This window comes from Acipenser ruthenus, chromosome 2, assembly GCF_902713425.1.
Source record: "Acipenser ruthenus chromosome 2, fAciRut3.2 maternal haplotype, whole genome shotgun sequence".
NCBI classification, from domain to species: Eukaryota; Metazoa; Chordata; class Actinopteri; order Acipenseriformes; family Acipenseridae; genus Acipenser; species Acipenser ruthenus.
The window spans coordinates 79,006,988-79,022,424 of record NC_081190.1 but is presented as its reverse complement, the minus strand read 5'-3'; the positions used below and the strand labels follow the sequence as shown (position 1 = coordinate 79,022,424).

General features: G+C 36.6%; 1 protein-coding gene across 1 annotated transcript in view; it reads left to right on the top strand.

Moving 5' to 3' along the window:
• LOC117409563 (zinc finger protein basonuclin-2-like) overlaps positions 1-6,572 on the top strand; it is a 349,521-nt gene extending 342,949 nt beyond the window's left edge. Inside the window, exon 7 of the mRNA XM_059002013.1 lies at positions 5,828-6,572. Within this exon, the coding sequence (XP_058857996.1) occupies positions 5,828-5,891 (64 nt within the window). The 3' untranslated portion in view covers positions 5,892-6,572. The remainder of the gene's footprint in view (positions 1-5,827) is intronic.
• The last annotated feature ends 8,865 nt before the right edge of the window (positions 6,573-15,437 follow it).

Genomic DNA, 15,437 nt, shown 5'->3' with positions numbered 1-15,437 from the left:
AACGCTACAGTATTAACACTTTTCTGAAGATGGATGTGTTTTAGAATGTAGAACTAAGTAGAAGTACTTAATGTATATTACTTATACTGTAGTAACTGTACCTTCTAGCAGCAAACTAATACACTTCATTGGATAGCAGCAGTATTCTGTGAATATGTAATTTCATTCATTTAGCATTAACAGTGCTATCAGTATACTGCTTTCATGCTACTTAAGGCAACTAACAGTTCTGCCAAGGCTTCAGGAATCAATTATTATATATTTTGTTTGTGCTTCTAGTTCTCCTAATCTTAGAAAATAGCAGCAACTCACACACATGGTTATTTTGTTTTTAATTGTTTGTACATATTTAAGAAAGTGTTGCCTTATAAGCTCTTGCAGAAAATGTTCAGCTATAGCAGCATTATGGTTTGCAATGTCGAGATCTTGAGATTCTGTATATTTTTCCCCTGCCCTTAGTGAGCCAAGCTACTAACCTTTTTATTAGTTTCTTCACAAACTGCATGTTTTAGATATATATAGAGAGAGAGAATGGAAGTGCATTATAGGTAAGATTTATGGATTTATTATGCTAGCTACATAAATAATAAACAAAACAGTGAATGACACTGTACCTGGATCGAAGGTCTCTGGCTGTGTGGCTGCAGCTAATTTGCCGCTTTTGAAGCTGAAGCCTACAGAGATGCATGGAAGTGTATCATTTGCATTCATGTAGGCTCCAGTGTGGGGGTAAAGCAAGGGTAGATCCATTACTGAGAGAACTTTATATGCAACCCTTGTGAAGGTATAGCTTCCACAGAGGAGATCTGCATCCTGAGTTATTAGTTTTAACTGTCTGTGAGGACTTGGGTAAATAAGATGAGGCCCGTAATGATCTCTCCCTTGAAACATACAGTCTACCATATTTAATGATATAGTTTGAGTGGCTAGATGTGTCATAAGTGGGCCTTTTCCCTTACTGTATCCTTTTTCAATAGATTATTGGGTTATAGGAAGATTTAAATATATTAGGGGTTTTAATCTATTAATCACACCTGTGGGCTTTGATCGATTAGAAAAAAATAATTGATCAATTAATCTTGTCTACCTGAGTGTGGTATCAAACAAACGGTGCACGAAAAACACATCTTGAAAAACAGCAGAGGGTACATACTCGAAGGTATACCCAATATTTCACAATATCTCACAATGAATAAAAAATATATTTGCATATCTGTGCTTTCCTTTCATGGCAGAACTACAAGTTTATGCTATCATCTTAGTCGCAAACGTGTTTGTTTGAAAAACTGTCTGGCTTAGGGATTTAACTACGGTGTATATAGGTAGTGTTTGCTGTTATGAAGGTAAAACTTAAGCTGAAGAAAGCTAAAGATATTTCCAATAATGGACATGTTTTTTTTTACTTTTTTGAGTACTTTATTATACTCAGACAAAAGCACAATCATTAAAAATGATCAGACAAAAGAGAATCAAATAAGCAAATACATCTTGACATTCCAAACAAACAGACACATGTCTTTGTCCTTTTTCACCCTTTTTTGCTTTTAAAAGCACTATACACTTTTTGACACATCCTTAGAAAAAGAAAACCCTCAATGGCAATGCAACTTGTGAAGGTGAAGAGGCAAGGCTAACTCGTAAAATAAATTTGATGTTTACAGTTGAGTAAATATCTATGTTTGAAAGGAGTTATAACTGCAGTGTACAAAAATGAAAACACATAAGGCTTAAATGCAAAAAAAATAAAAAATATTCATTTCAGGACGTTTCGGACAAAAGCCCTTCTTCGGCATCATTTTATCATTACAGTACAACAATGTGGTCCCACCTTGCTTTCAGATTGTTTTAGTTATTTTGCATTTCATATTGTGGTTATTTACATAACACCTCTTTTTAAGACATTTACCAGTGGTTAAGACACCCTCACAGAGCTACTGTATTTTTTAAAATACATAAACTTGCCCATCAACAGACTTCACTTATTAATTAACTTATTCCTGCCTTTATGAAAATGCCAGACAAAGCTTACATTCCTTAACCCTATTTAAACACAAATCTTACAATGCAGAAGCAAACAGTACAATTTCAAACAGCAGTTTGTTAAGCTGTAACCATGAAAGTATCCCTCACAGCCTTCACTATAAACCCACCACAACCCTCAAAAATGATTCTGTGACCCACATGTGAAAAACCCATATGATGCCATTGTTAAAGCCTGTCTGCTGGTTTAGCGGCTGCACTGTTAAACAATTATTACAACCTCAGTTAGAGTCTAGCCCGAGCAAAATGCAACAGTGTGGATGAGTATTTTTGGGTGGGCTACACTAATATTTAGCATTTTATTTACAGTAATTGTTATGCTTATGTGCTTTCAGTGGAACATCTTTTACTGTACCTAATATAGTCACTGTATTTGGTCAATTGAGAAATAGAACAACTAACCCACAATTGCATTTTCTTTACATAACCTATTCTTGCTTCTTATTAAAAACCGAATACATTTTTTCATTTTCCAGGAAAAAGTTTTTGCTGGTAATATTAAGCAATATAAGGTGAATCTGAAAGTGTGGGTTTTGAGGCACACTTCAATTTAAACATTTTGAAGTCACATATGAATGATCTTTGAGAAAAAATGATGCATAAACTTAATTATGAGACCCCACTATTGAGAGACACTTCTTTTTGGAATTAATATGATAGCAACACCTTACCCTTTCTTTCACCACTCAACTACTGTCCGATGTTTATTATATATATATATATATATATATATATATATATATATACACATATATATACATATATATATATATATATATATATATATATATATATATATATATATATATATATATATGAATACAAACCATATCAGGTGCTATAGAAGACCATTTTGCACTTGCTCTGTATACAATTACGGTGAGAGAAGTGTTTTTTTCTCATTATTTTTCTTTTTTATACAAATGAACAAAATGCTCAAAGATAGAAAGGTAATAGATCTGTGAGATGTCATTTTTAGACCCTCCCATTTCCCCACACCTTGCAGTTGTTTGCCAGTTCCGATTAACACAGCCCTCCCCTCAGTAAAAAGCAGCAGACAGGAACAAACTGATTATTGGGCTCTTCAGGGAATCAGAGAGACTGAACAGGAGGATTAAATTAATATATTAGCGGCACCCTTCCTATACATCCTTCTCAATAACAATTGACTTTTCTTAAGCAACCTGAGGTATTTTATCTCTGAATAAAAAATAAAAAAAACACTATCTCCCAGGGTGCGATATCTGTCATCGGTGATGGGGGAAGAAGAGACAGGACCTTTGAAGTTTTTAGACATAAAAGCAAAAATAATTCAAACATATTCTTTCAAATATTCAAATAAAAAAAGGGAAAATGAGAAATTTCTTAACCTCCTAAGCCACACCTAATGAATCTGACTGCAGTGCAGTCTATTCTCATTCTTTGGGGAAAATAAAAGTTAAAAAGAAAATATAATTATCTTCAAACTGCCATAGATGCTTTACATTTAAAATAAATTTATTTATTTAAAGTTTTTGATCAACACATTGTTTACAGCAATGCAGTGAATGGACAGACAATAACTTATGCTTTATTCATTTAAAAGTCACTTTCATTTTTGCAACAGAAGTTTTTAGTGAGGTTTGTCAACAATATTACAAGATTGTTTTAAATTATGTTATGCTATTACTCTTACTGTAGCATCAACCTAATCACTATTTAAGTGTGGAAGTCCTTAAGTGGCAGCTATTTTATTCAAACATTTTTGAAGGCCCTCAGTCCTTCTGGCTCAATTAATATCTTCCGAATAGGGACCGGCACACACAGTAGGTCGACGTAGGTCTTTAATTGGCATATTGACTTTAAATGTTGAATTTGTGATCCACGTTTTCAATATTTATAAATTATATCCGAAAGTACACATTTCAAAACGTTTAACTATGTTTTTGTTAACATTTATGTATTACGCTAAATCTGAAAAAAAAAACATTTTTTGGTTAAATCTGGGAAAAATTACGTGATTTAAGTTAAATCCTTAGATAATTTTGAATTCAGATACCATTGCAATGCCAATGAAATACACATGCAAATCCTAAAAGAACAATTACAAGATAATTAACAGAAATGGAACCACAATGGATTTGGAACAAATATTGATCCTGATACTGCAGTAGTGATTGGGACATAGAGAACTGTATGTCTCGCATTGTTTATAGATAGATATATAGATGCATCAGTAGATCAATGAACACTTTGCTTGTACGCTCATAAACGCCAAAACAATAGTGCAATCAATAAAGATACACAAATAGATCAATTAAACCATAATTCATGGAATAACTAGTCTGTTAAATTTGGAACAGGTTTGTTTCAATATGTTTGTACAGTATGTATTAAGTTATACTCTTTACAATTAAAAACAGTATATAACGAATGCAATTACCAGTTGCGACTGACAAGATATTATGAAAAAAAGAATGCAACAATAGCCTATGCTGAATAGGTATGTCATGACATTTGTGAAGGTTAGGTTTCTAATTCTCTGCCTGTGTCAGTCATTTTGTTCAAAGGTCACAATATTTTCTTTTTTGTTAATTAGTGACTCAAATGTCTGTATGAGCCACAACTGCATGACTGGATTTTTGTTTTTGAAATATGGATATGTTTTATTTATTTTTTATTGTATTTATTATTATTTGTATCGCTAATACATTTTATAAGAAACTGTTTACTGGAACTGAACCTGTGTTATGTGGTGCTGTCTGTGCTTTCAGCTTTCCACAACCTTACACCACTCAGGTCAAAGGACACGGATCCATAAAATGTTGCCTACAAGTGAAATATTTACAGTGGAAGTTGTTTCACCTTTAATGGAACTACCATAGGGTATATTTACAGAAGCTATTGCTTCCTTCTTTTTTCCCATGTGAATGAAATCCTATGTAGATCTACTTGTACTATTTAGCAATTTTGAATGTCATTTTTTTTTCTTTCAATATCATATTGCAATATGTTTCTGTATAAATAAAATGTTTAAAAAATAGTGGTTTGATGAGACTAGTTTAGGTGGACAGTTTGGTGGTAGTCATCCTAACCATTTGAACTGTATGTATTAAGCATTAGCTCAACGGTCATTACCTAATGAACAATTTACTACGATGATAGTTAGGTGTCCTGAACTGAAAACATGGGCACTCAAGGTCAATTATCTACAAGTAATGAGCACTATGTGCAGAGTATAGTAATTGTATTATAAACCAAACAAATGTTTAGTGTGTGAAGACATTTTTTTAATGTGAGTTTAGGTTTTAGACTGGATCGCTTAGGATGCTTGAAATTGATGTCGCTGTTTAAAGCAAGTTTCAAGATTCTTTAAGATTCTTACATTATGTCCTGTTATGTTTTTTTTTACCTGTGGGATAATGACTGCTTGGATCCTGATTGGCTGGCAGGATCCACAAAGGTTTATAATCAGTTACTACAATACAGTATAAGCACTGTGCAAAGCCATAAGCATTGTATTAAAAACATACTGTTAAACCTCTGTAATAACATAACAGCAGTGAGTAGCAAGAATGCGTTTAGGTCAGGGAGCCATTAAAATACGATCCTGTAACATACTGGCCTGTGTTCTGTCAATTAGTGAGGGAAACTAAAAAAAAAAAGCCTAACGTACAAGGAGAAATAACTTTAAAATGGAGCTCCAGGGGAGAAGCAGAGAGGGATGTTTTATGAAGTGACCCAAAGTAGACAGTGGACTTCTCTGAAGAGGTATTAAATAATAATAGCATTTCATTCTCTTTCACAGGAAAGCTGGAAAGTACAGAAGCTGCTCTATTGTCACCACAACGATAGGTCCCACACTCCCATAGTCTTAATGGTAAGATAACACAATAGGGTCAAACTAAAAAGGTTTCCTTATGAAATTTTTATGAGCAACTTTTTTTGTAAATTGCTACAGGAAAGGTACCTGATCTCAGACAGCTCTGAAACCTGCTCTCTCTTTTTCCAAGGTATAGCTCACTTGCACTGCATCACTCCCACAAGATTTTAAGGGCACTCAAATTGAATTAACACCAAATCAGGCCGGTGCATTTAACAAATACAAATGCACTTAAGGGATGCCTCAGAATGATTTGTGACTGATGAAAGAAAAGCAGAGACGAGTCTTTAAGACCACATGGCTGGTGTAGTGTGTCATATACAGGAAAAGCCATCAGCCTAAGCTAGTATACCGGAAAAGAGTGAACTTTGGGGCCTCCGGTACCTTTAAAACTGTCACAGAGTACTTTGTGTTTTCTGTGGTATTGAGGGAAATTGTTTGATCTGTTAATAACCTCAGTGGCATGCAACTTCCAGTTATATTGGCAACATTGTAAGTGCTTCACTTACTGTACACTTACACCATACAGCTATGGCCAAACGTTTAGCATCACCCTATAGAATTAACAAATTTTGCTTCATAAAGTTGAATTAAAACTGCTAAATAATGTTACATTACCATATTGAATTACCTACCGCTTTGTAGTTTTCCATATACTTAATGAAAAAAGGTGACATTTCGAAATCTAACATGAAATACTGTACTACTATTATGACTTTCAGTATACTTTTGAAATATCATTTGGTAGTTTCTTTGATTACATGCTGTTAAATAAAAGATCTACGTTATGTTCATATATATATATATATATATATATATATATATATATATATATATATATATATATATATATATATATATATATATATTAATTATGTCTCAATCCTAAAATTCTTGGTTATGCAAAACTTTTGGCCATAACTGTACTATTTCATAGGGGAGATAGGTTTGAGTCTTCAGTCTATATTCTATATTTTTCCAGTCCTATCACTGACACACATGGTCTATTCAGTAGATCGAAACAGTGGTGGAGATACTGTTTTTCAGAAAGTCAATTACATAAATAGCAGCAGTAACATTTTCATTGTAACTATGTAACGTCTCAGTATGGTTTAATTTTTTTTAAAACAGATACTTTGGTGTTGAGTTTCAAATGACAATAAATAACACTGTCTATAGATGGTGTCCTCCCATATTCCCTCTCGATATCTTCGAATTCTCAATCGTTTACACCAGTATTTTTTATTGCTTAAAGAGCCAGTATCATGTCCATATACCCTAAGTTATAAAAATACCAGTAAGATGTATTAGACCATGCTGTGTTTTTTCTTATCTTCCCAGATCACTTAAAGTAGCTTTCAGTACTATTCCAAAGCTTTTTTTTTTTTTTTTTTAATAAAACTTTTTTATATACAGTAAATGTGTAATGTTATTATTATTATTATTATTATTATTATTATTATCATTATTATTATTATTATTATTATTATTATTATTATTATTACATTACAACATTATAATAACTGTTGCTTTGACTAGCATATGTGCAGACTAGACATTACCTTTTATGTTTTATTTTGCCTATATTTATCCTTTTATTCTTGACTGTGGTCAAACCCATGGGTAATTAATAAATCATTTGCAAATATTTATAAAAAATATGATTCTGAGAACTTATTTTTAGTCATTTTAGAAGCAAGTTAACCCGAGTGTCGTTCTCCTCTACTGACACAGTGGCAGTATTTGAATGACAGGTTACTTCTGTTGTGGTGAGCAGGTAAATCTTGATTCCTGCAGTCTTTTGAAAACAAGTCAGTTATTTTTTGTAGCATTCTGATGGGTGGAATTTTATGTCAAGGAACTAAATTGAAAGGAAATTGGAAAACAAGAGAATGGCAAAACACAGCACAAAATGTTTTCATGTAAGGTAAAATTGTTTAACTGAAAAAGAATGCATGCACAACACTATGAAGGCTAAATTATGATACTGAATCTTTAAGTCAGTCACATTTTTGACAATTGGCTAAGAGAGTATGAGTAAATACTTATGGCAAGATTGAATTGTAACTCCTCTTTACATACATTTGACTGTTCAACTTAACAGTGTATTTAGTTAATAACTGGGCAAAGTATTGAATAACAACACTCACAGGCACTCAGGTCTGTACATTATCTGTGATTTGAGGATAGAGAAAGCAAATGAAGGATTCAACCTATGTTCATGAATCACAATCCCTCACACTATCATCAAATCGGTGATAATGTACCCTGAGTGTTCTGTAATGCTTAAATAATGCACAATGGGACACAGCTTTATCGGTTAGTTAATGTAGTTTTAGGGCCTTGGGCAAAACCAAGGGCGCTTAATGCTCTAGTTGCTTATTAACTTGCAGGTTACAGACTGACCCAGTGGACACTTACTGTAACAGACCAAAAGCTATGAAATTAAATACAGCTGGTAAAATTTCCTTAAAAAAGTAGTAGTTTGGAGAAGTTTGGAGTGATAAGATGATGTTGTAGAATAAAGGAAATTGTTCAACCAGTGAGAGCACAGGATAAGAGTTTAGTGTCACCATCTAGTCATGAACAATGTTTCTTTAGTCAAAAAGTTGGGGGGCCATGGTTCTGACGTCCCTGAATCTTTGACATCGTTGATGGGTGCGAAGATAATTTGTAAGTGAGTTTTTTGTTTGTTTGTTTTTTTTTCCTTTCAGATAGAGCAATTAGCCTTCATGGCTCTGTTTAAATCTTTTAGTTTTTCATTTTAATATGCAATGGTCAAAACACTGAACACACACTTCTGATCTCCACGAGTCAAGCTGGGTGACCATGTGACCACACGGCTGCCAAGTACGGTGTATACAGAATGTATCAAAATACAGTACAGTTCTGCAGGCATTTTGAATTGATATTAAGTGAGGTGGAAATCAATAGTATGACTGTTACATTTCCTTGATAGTAAGCAGAGTGAGACTTTACCACAGTGATATTATAAGGAGCTTGGTTGGTTCCATTGACTCCTGTTACATTATGGTCGGGATATTTCAATTTCATGATAATAAGTGGGGGGTGATATTAACCTGAGTGATATTAAGCAGGTTTGACTGTATTTTTCTTCTTATGAAGAGGACCTGAAAATGATATGCTGTATTTTAAGTGAAAGGTGCTTTTCAGTATTGCTAGTAACTTTACTGTATTTTAGAAAGTAATATGAAAATGTATCAGTTCTTCTGGCTACACAACCTAATACAACCTTATGTCAACAGTTTTTTTTATTTATACCATGCATAATTATAAAACACTCAATATGGGACAATATGTAGTAATTGTAGTAAAATACTAAAAATAAACACACAAAATTACAAACAATTCAATTGAACATATTGAGAAAGGCATTTGCAATAACATTTTCTAAGTTTAATTTAATATATTACAAAAGTGAATAAGAAGGTAAGCATGAAACATCCATCATAATATTGTATAGGTCTTGCAACACATTGAAATATTGTAAAGACAAAATATGTGTTTTTATTATTTGGAAATAAAATAATGTATAACCTTAAGATGCTGTTACTTTAAGACCATTTTATTTAATGGATTCCAACAATGGTGTGGAACAGATTGACTACATCTCTGTCTGTGTATTTTCACTGAAAGAAGACCATGCACTGCTTTAAATCATGACAAGCACACCAAGGTAGGTAGGCATATCAAAATGGGATGCTGGTAAAACATGAATTAACTTTATTGCTTGTTTTACACAATGCATGATGCGCCTCTAAAAGTCATTATGTACCACAATGTTTGCATTAAAATCATTTTATGGTATGAACAGATTGTTAATACCAATAACTCAGTTAATTAATTCCCACATTATACAGCTGATGCCTGCTGTTGAAAAGAATTCCTGGAGACTGGGGCAAAGAGAATTACAAAATATATTAGCTATGTTGCCAGATCGCACTTTAATTTAGGGAATCATTTTCATCAATCCATTTCTGGATTATTTTTTATTTTTTTTATTTTTCAGGATGGGTAAAAAATACTTGTACGTTCTGCAGTGAAATGATTTACAAGACCTGAAAAAAAAAAAAACGTCATGATTCACTCCATTTTATTTCCTCTCTCCTCACCTCTCTGCTCTCTGGCTGTTCCCCCTCTGCCTTCAAACAAGTCTGCATCACCCCCATCTTAAAGATCCCTCATCCCTCCAGAACTACCGTCCTGTCTCCCTCCTCCCGTTCCTCTCAAAAATCTTCGAGCGAGCGGTACACCGCCAGCTCTCTATTTTCCTGTCAACACATTCTCTGCTCAACACGCTCCTATCTGGTTTTCACCCAGCACATTCCACTGAAACTGCTCTGCTCTCCGTCACAAACTCTGTACTCTCTGCTCGTGCTGCCTCCCTCTCCTCTGTTTGATGAAGCATCCAGCAAATGAATGATCTTTAGCACATTTTTTTTCCCAGAAAAACTACCGGAACATGTAATAAAATGGTTTACATAAATACAAATATTCTTTTCACTTAATGTACATGAAACATTCTTCATAAAAAAAAGCAAACTAATTGTCTAATGTTCTCTTTTAAACCCATTATATTATTTTCTCTTGTTTATTAATATAAAGTTCTTTGGAAAATAAAAAAAAGCTCCTGAGAGGGAAAGGTTTTGAGTATTCAATCATATCAAGGGGGCAAAACCATCTATGTTTTACAGTAAAATAACTTACTGTGCTGAATACACTCCGCCTGTAGGATGATGGGGTCAGAATATTCTAATGAGCTGTGGAATATCTTTGCAACACCCTATGTACTAAAACATCAGAACTTACACTGCTGGTAGCATTTCTTGAACCCATCTCTATGCTCAAGGGGTTAAAGAGATTAATCAATGTCAATGTCTGATCTTTTGAAGGCAATACACAACAGACTGTCTAGCAATGCCCTACAGAACTTCACTTTAAGTCAAGTCGCAGAGCACCCCAGCGCTTGTCAAGTAAGTTGCCAGAAACTGCCTTCTGGTTAGCACTCAAATCCTTCCTGCTTGACCTATTATTTGATATTTGACCACTTGGTTGCAAGACACTTGCTCTTTCAAGCTGAAATGTCACTGGGGCATCTTGTCAGCTCCCAGACATCTCGGCCTGACATGCGATTTTACTTTTGTGTGCTACAAGGCAGAAAATGCAGGGCAATGGCCTTGATTCATGTGCTGTCAAACATGGGCGTCACTCTTGGGGTACCAGTGAGAATGGGAGACTGTCTTTGAAGGCCAAAGCAGCATTTTCATGGAGAGTTAAAAAAAAAAAGGAAAAAAAAGAAGTCGTCAGAGGAATTAGTTGCAGAATTAGTTGCATTAGTTGCCGGAATGGGAATTGTCCTTGTTAAGTTCATAAACATGTCATCTGAATCCATTGCAACCCCCAGTTCTCCCTTATCAAATCTACACAGATAAAAAAAGGTTTTAGGAGCCTTCTGGGACCACAGCCAGAAGTTAACACATTCAGATGTGCATGTGTTAGCATGTAGCTTTACAAGAATCAACCTGACCTTCTCACATTGACCAAGAGTGACATTATGGTGCAGAAGGGGAAGCAGTCACATAATTTCTGTTTTGCAAAACCTGTTTAAAGTTTGCAACTAAATGCTTGTCTTCAGCTGCGCTGACAAGAGAGAAGTGGGGGCTCAGTGAACCATGGCAGGGCTGCCATGAAATGACAGGAATCATTGGCATACATTTCAAATATCTTGCACGATCCTATTAAAGTGCCGCATTTCTGCTTTAAAAGAGACAAGTATGAAACAACTTTGATAGATAGAGACTAAAATGGCTTATTGATTTGTTTTTATTCAAGACTGTGGAAAATTACCTAAAATGTGTCACTCTTTTTTTACAATCGGAAATGCATAATAAGCATCAAACATAAATAAATATTTTGCAAAACACAGACTTTTTTTGCGTTGACTGTTTATGGCGTCCGATGACTTTTCATTCATAAGTAATAGAAAAATATCATCAAAATAAATTACAAATATACATTACTAAAGGACAGATAGAAAAATAAATGGCTATAAAACAAACATCACTTTAACATTAATTTGAATAGTGTTCTCACAGTAGGTCGCAGCACTTTATTTTAATACAGTTTTCGTTAAAAGGACTTCGGGACCCTTTTGGGTGTATTTGTGGTTACAGCACAAGAAGAGTTGTTGTGTCTGCTGCTTCCTGTTGCCTCTCTCAGTAAGCTGTATCTTCGGTGTCTATCTTCGACTGCAGTGTGGCAAAGTCCTGATTGGGAAACGTTTCAGACTGAGTCATGTGTGAAGATAAAGAGAAGGCCTTGGAGTCTCTGGATATCTGTAATTGTTAAATAAAAGCAGAATCAAAATGGGATTTGGCATTACTTGGAGGTCGATCAAAGCCGTAGTTTTACATAAAAATGTTTTGAAAAATGTTATGCTATGACCACTGAGGGTTGCCGTTTTTTTCAAAATTTGTAATCTGGATACAAATTATCTGGATTTTGTAATCCTATATTTTGTGATCGAGATTACTTAAAAAAATGTAATTGTAATTATTTGTAATCTGGATAAATGTAATCCAGCAGTGACATTTTCTGAAAAAAAAAACCGGATCAAAACAATCCAGATAAAAGGAATCTTCATCACAAAATATAGGATTGGAAAATCCGGATCACTATTATCCAGATTACAAGTATTGAACAACCGGCCCCAGGAGACACATTTAGGTGTTTTTCCTAGATTTTCCAAAGAGGAGTAATTTAAAATGGAACACCAGTTTTCTTTTAGTATTACTGTATAATTAGGGCTTATGATTTTCAGTTTTAACCAATAAAAGCCGATAAAACACCCCTGATACAAAACAAATGAAATTGGTATATAGCAATAAACACAAAAAAAACACTGGAAATGGGTACTCAATTCCTGTTGACATCACCCCTTTCCCATTAAAAAAAAATACAAAAAAATACAAAAATAAAAAAAACTACCTTTCCCAGTGTAGTTGGGCAATATCTCTCCTTCCTGACTTGTATCTATCATTGATTCAATCTGAATACTTTAAACCCACCCCACCTACTGAGTGCCACCAAATTCCTACATTTCTATTGGAGACTCCGCTTGCAAGATTTGAAACAAGATTACAATTACTAGGCATGTTCTTGAGATTTAAAGATATATTACAGTTAGCTAGGGAAGATCTAAAACAAAATTGCAAATTGTAGCGAAATGTAAAACAATGCCTACACAAAAGAATATGCCCGTGACCATAAGGATTTAGTTGAGAAGAGACAGCAAAGTGTGCAAGTACAGTCGAGTTACTATACATATTGTGACAGAAAAAAAAAACACCCATGCATTTTGGAAAGTAACCAAAAACAACAATTTCATACAGTATATAAAAAGCAAACCCCCCGAAAAAATAAAAATTTCGGAGTATCTCGAAAATAGATAAAAATAAGCACGAAAAATTCAATTAAAACCGAAAAACAGAATCACTATGTATAATGTGTTATTGTGGCAAAGCGCCCTGCCCCTGTGTGCATTTGTGTGTTATGTGTTGTATGTTGCGTGTGTTAATGTTGGTGTATAGTCATTGGTACACGGGATATAAACGGGTCTGTGTTTCACGTGTATTTAAAAAGTGTATAATTATATTTAGGCACGAGGATGGCACATCACTTCACGTGCAGATAAAATATGTATAATGTGTGGCACGGGGTTGCACGTAATTCATTCACGTGCTGGGATTCAAGTGAATAATTAATTAGTAATTGAATCCCAGCACAACAGTATATATAGGTGCACATTTCACCCACTCGGGGTTGGGTGTTCGAGAGTGGAGAACGGGAGAGAGAAAGGAGTTAAAATAAGTGATAATAATAATCATAAGTGTTTTGTACTCACCGTGTTTGTTTGTCTCAGTGCACCGTTTGTTAAGTGTTTAGTACGTTTTGTTTGTCTTTTTATTTTGGCGCAAGTGCTGTGTCCTGTTTTGTATTCCGTTGTTTAAACCTTTTATTTTGTTATTAAACGCTGAGTGCAGCCATTGCACTCGGCTCATCATCACAACCACCGTCTCTGTGTATTCCTTTCTGGTCTGACGCCACCCACTCTGGCCGTCTTTGTGACACGTGGTGTCATCGTGGGATAGCCGCGCCTCCAAGCGTCAGACCAGGAGGGGTTTTGTTTAAAAAAAAAAATATATATATATATATATATATATATATATATATATATATATATATATTTATATATATATATAATGGCAGAAGACGCCACAAAATGGCGGGACTGGTTCCTGGAGAATGCTGGGCTGGAGGCCCAGTCTCTGCCCATAGTCGTCCGGGCCCTGTGGATGATGGACAGTGAGAGATGGGAGGCCTATCAGCAGGAACACACCCCAAACACCTTGGAGGAAGGTGTGGAGTTTCTCCTCAGCTACCTGGAGGCAACGATAAACGGAACAGCAGCCCAGGTAGCAGGACCACCAGCAGAGGAGTACCTGCTGTCCCCATCTCCACCAGCAGAGGGTGAATGCCTGCTGGTTTTGCCTCCACAGCCCAAGCGGGAGGCAGAGACAGATAAAGAGGTGAAGGACAGGGAGGAGGAGTGCCGCCTAAGGGCCAGGCATCCACGGCGATGTAACAAGCCATCGCCGGGGTGCCTCCTCTGCGACCAGGATCACCTGTTCGCCCACTGTCCCTTCCGCAGTTATGGGGAGGAGCCTGAGCGTCCACAGCCCAAGCGGGAGGAGCCTGAGCGTCCACAGCCCAAGCGGGAGGAGCCTGAGCGTCCACAGCCCAAATGGGAGGAGCCTGAGCGTCCACAGCCCAAACGGGAGGAGCCTGAGCATCCACAGCCCAAACGGGAGGAGCCTGAGCGTCCACAGCCCAAGCGGAAGGAGCATGAACGTCCTACGCCTGAGTGGAAGGAGCCCGAACATCCTACGCCTGAGTGGGAGGAGCCCGAACGTCCTACGCCTGAGTGGGAGGAGCCCGAACGTCCTACGCCTGAGTGGGAGGAGCCCGAACATCCTACGCCTGAGTGGGAGGAGCCCGAACGTCCTACGCCTGAGTGGGGGGAGTCCGAACATCCACAGCCCAAGAGGGGGGAGTCGGTGCGTCCACAGCCCAAAAGGGAGGAGTCGGTGCGTCCACAGCCCAAAAGGGAGGAGTCGGTGCGTCCACAGCCCAAAAGGGAGGAGTCGGTGCGTCCACAGCCCAAAGGGAGGCAAGTCGGGGCTTCCACAGCTCTGGGACCCAAGCCACCAGCAGAGGGAAAATGCCTGCTGGTTCAGCCCCAAGAGCCGGAAGGGGAGGAGTTACAGGTCCAACCCCCTGAAAATTTTTGGGGGGGAGAGGGGCAGGAGGCTGGTGTCCCCCAGCAGCCTCTATTCATGCTGCTGAAGGCAGCACGGCGCGCACCAGCCCAGCCGCCACAGCGGAGGGAGCCAGCGCTGCCAGGAGCAGAGGAGCTGCCTCTGCCTCCGCCACCTCCACCGGCAGGAACAGAGCA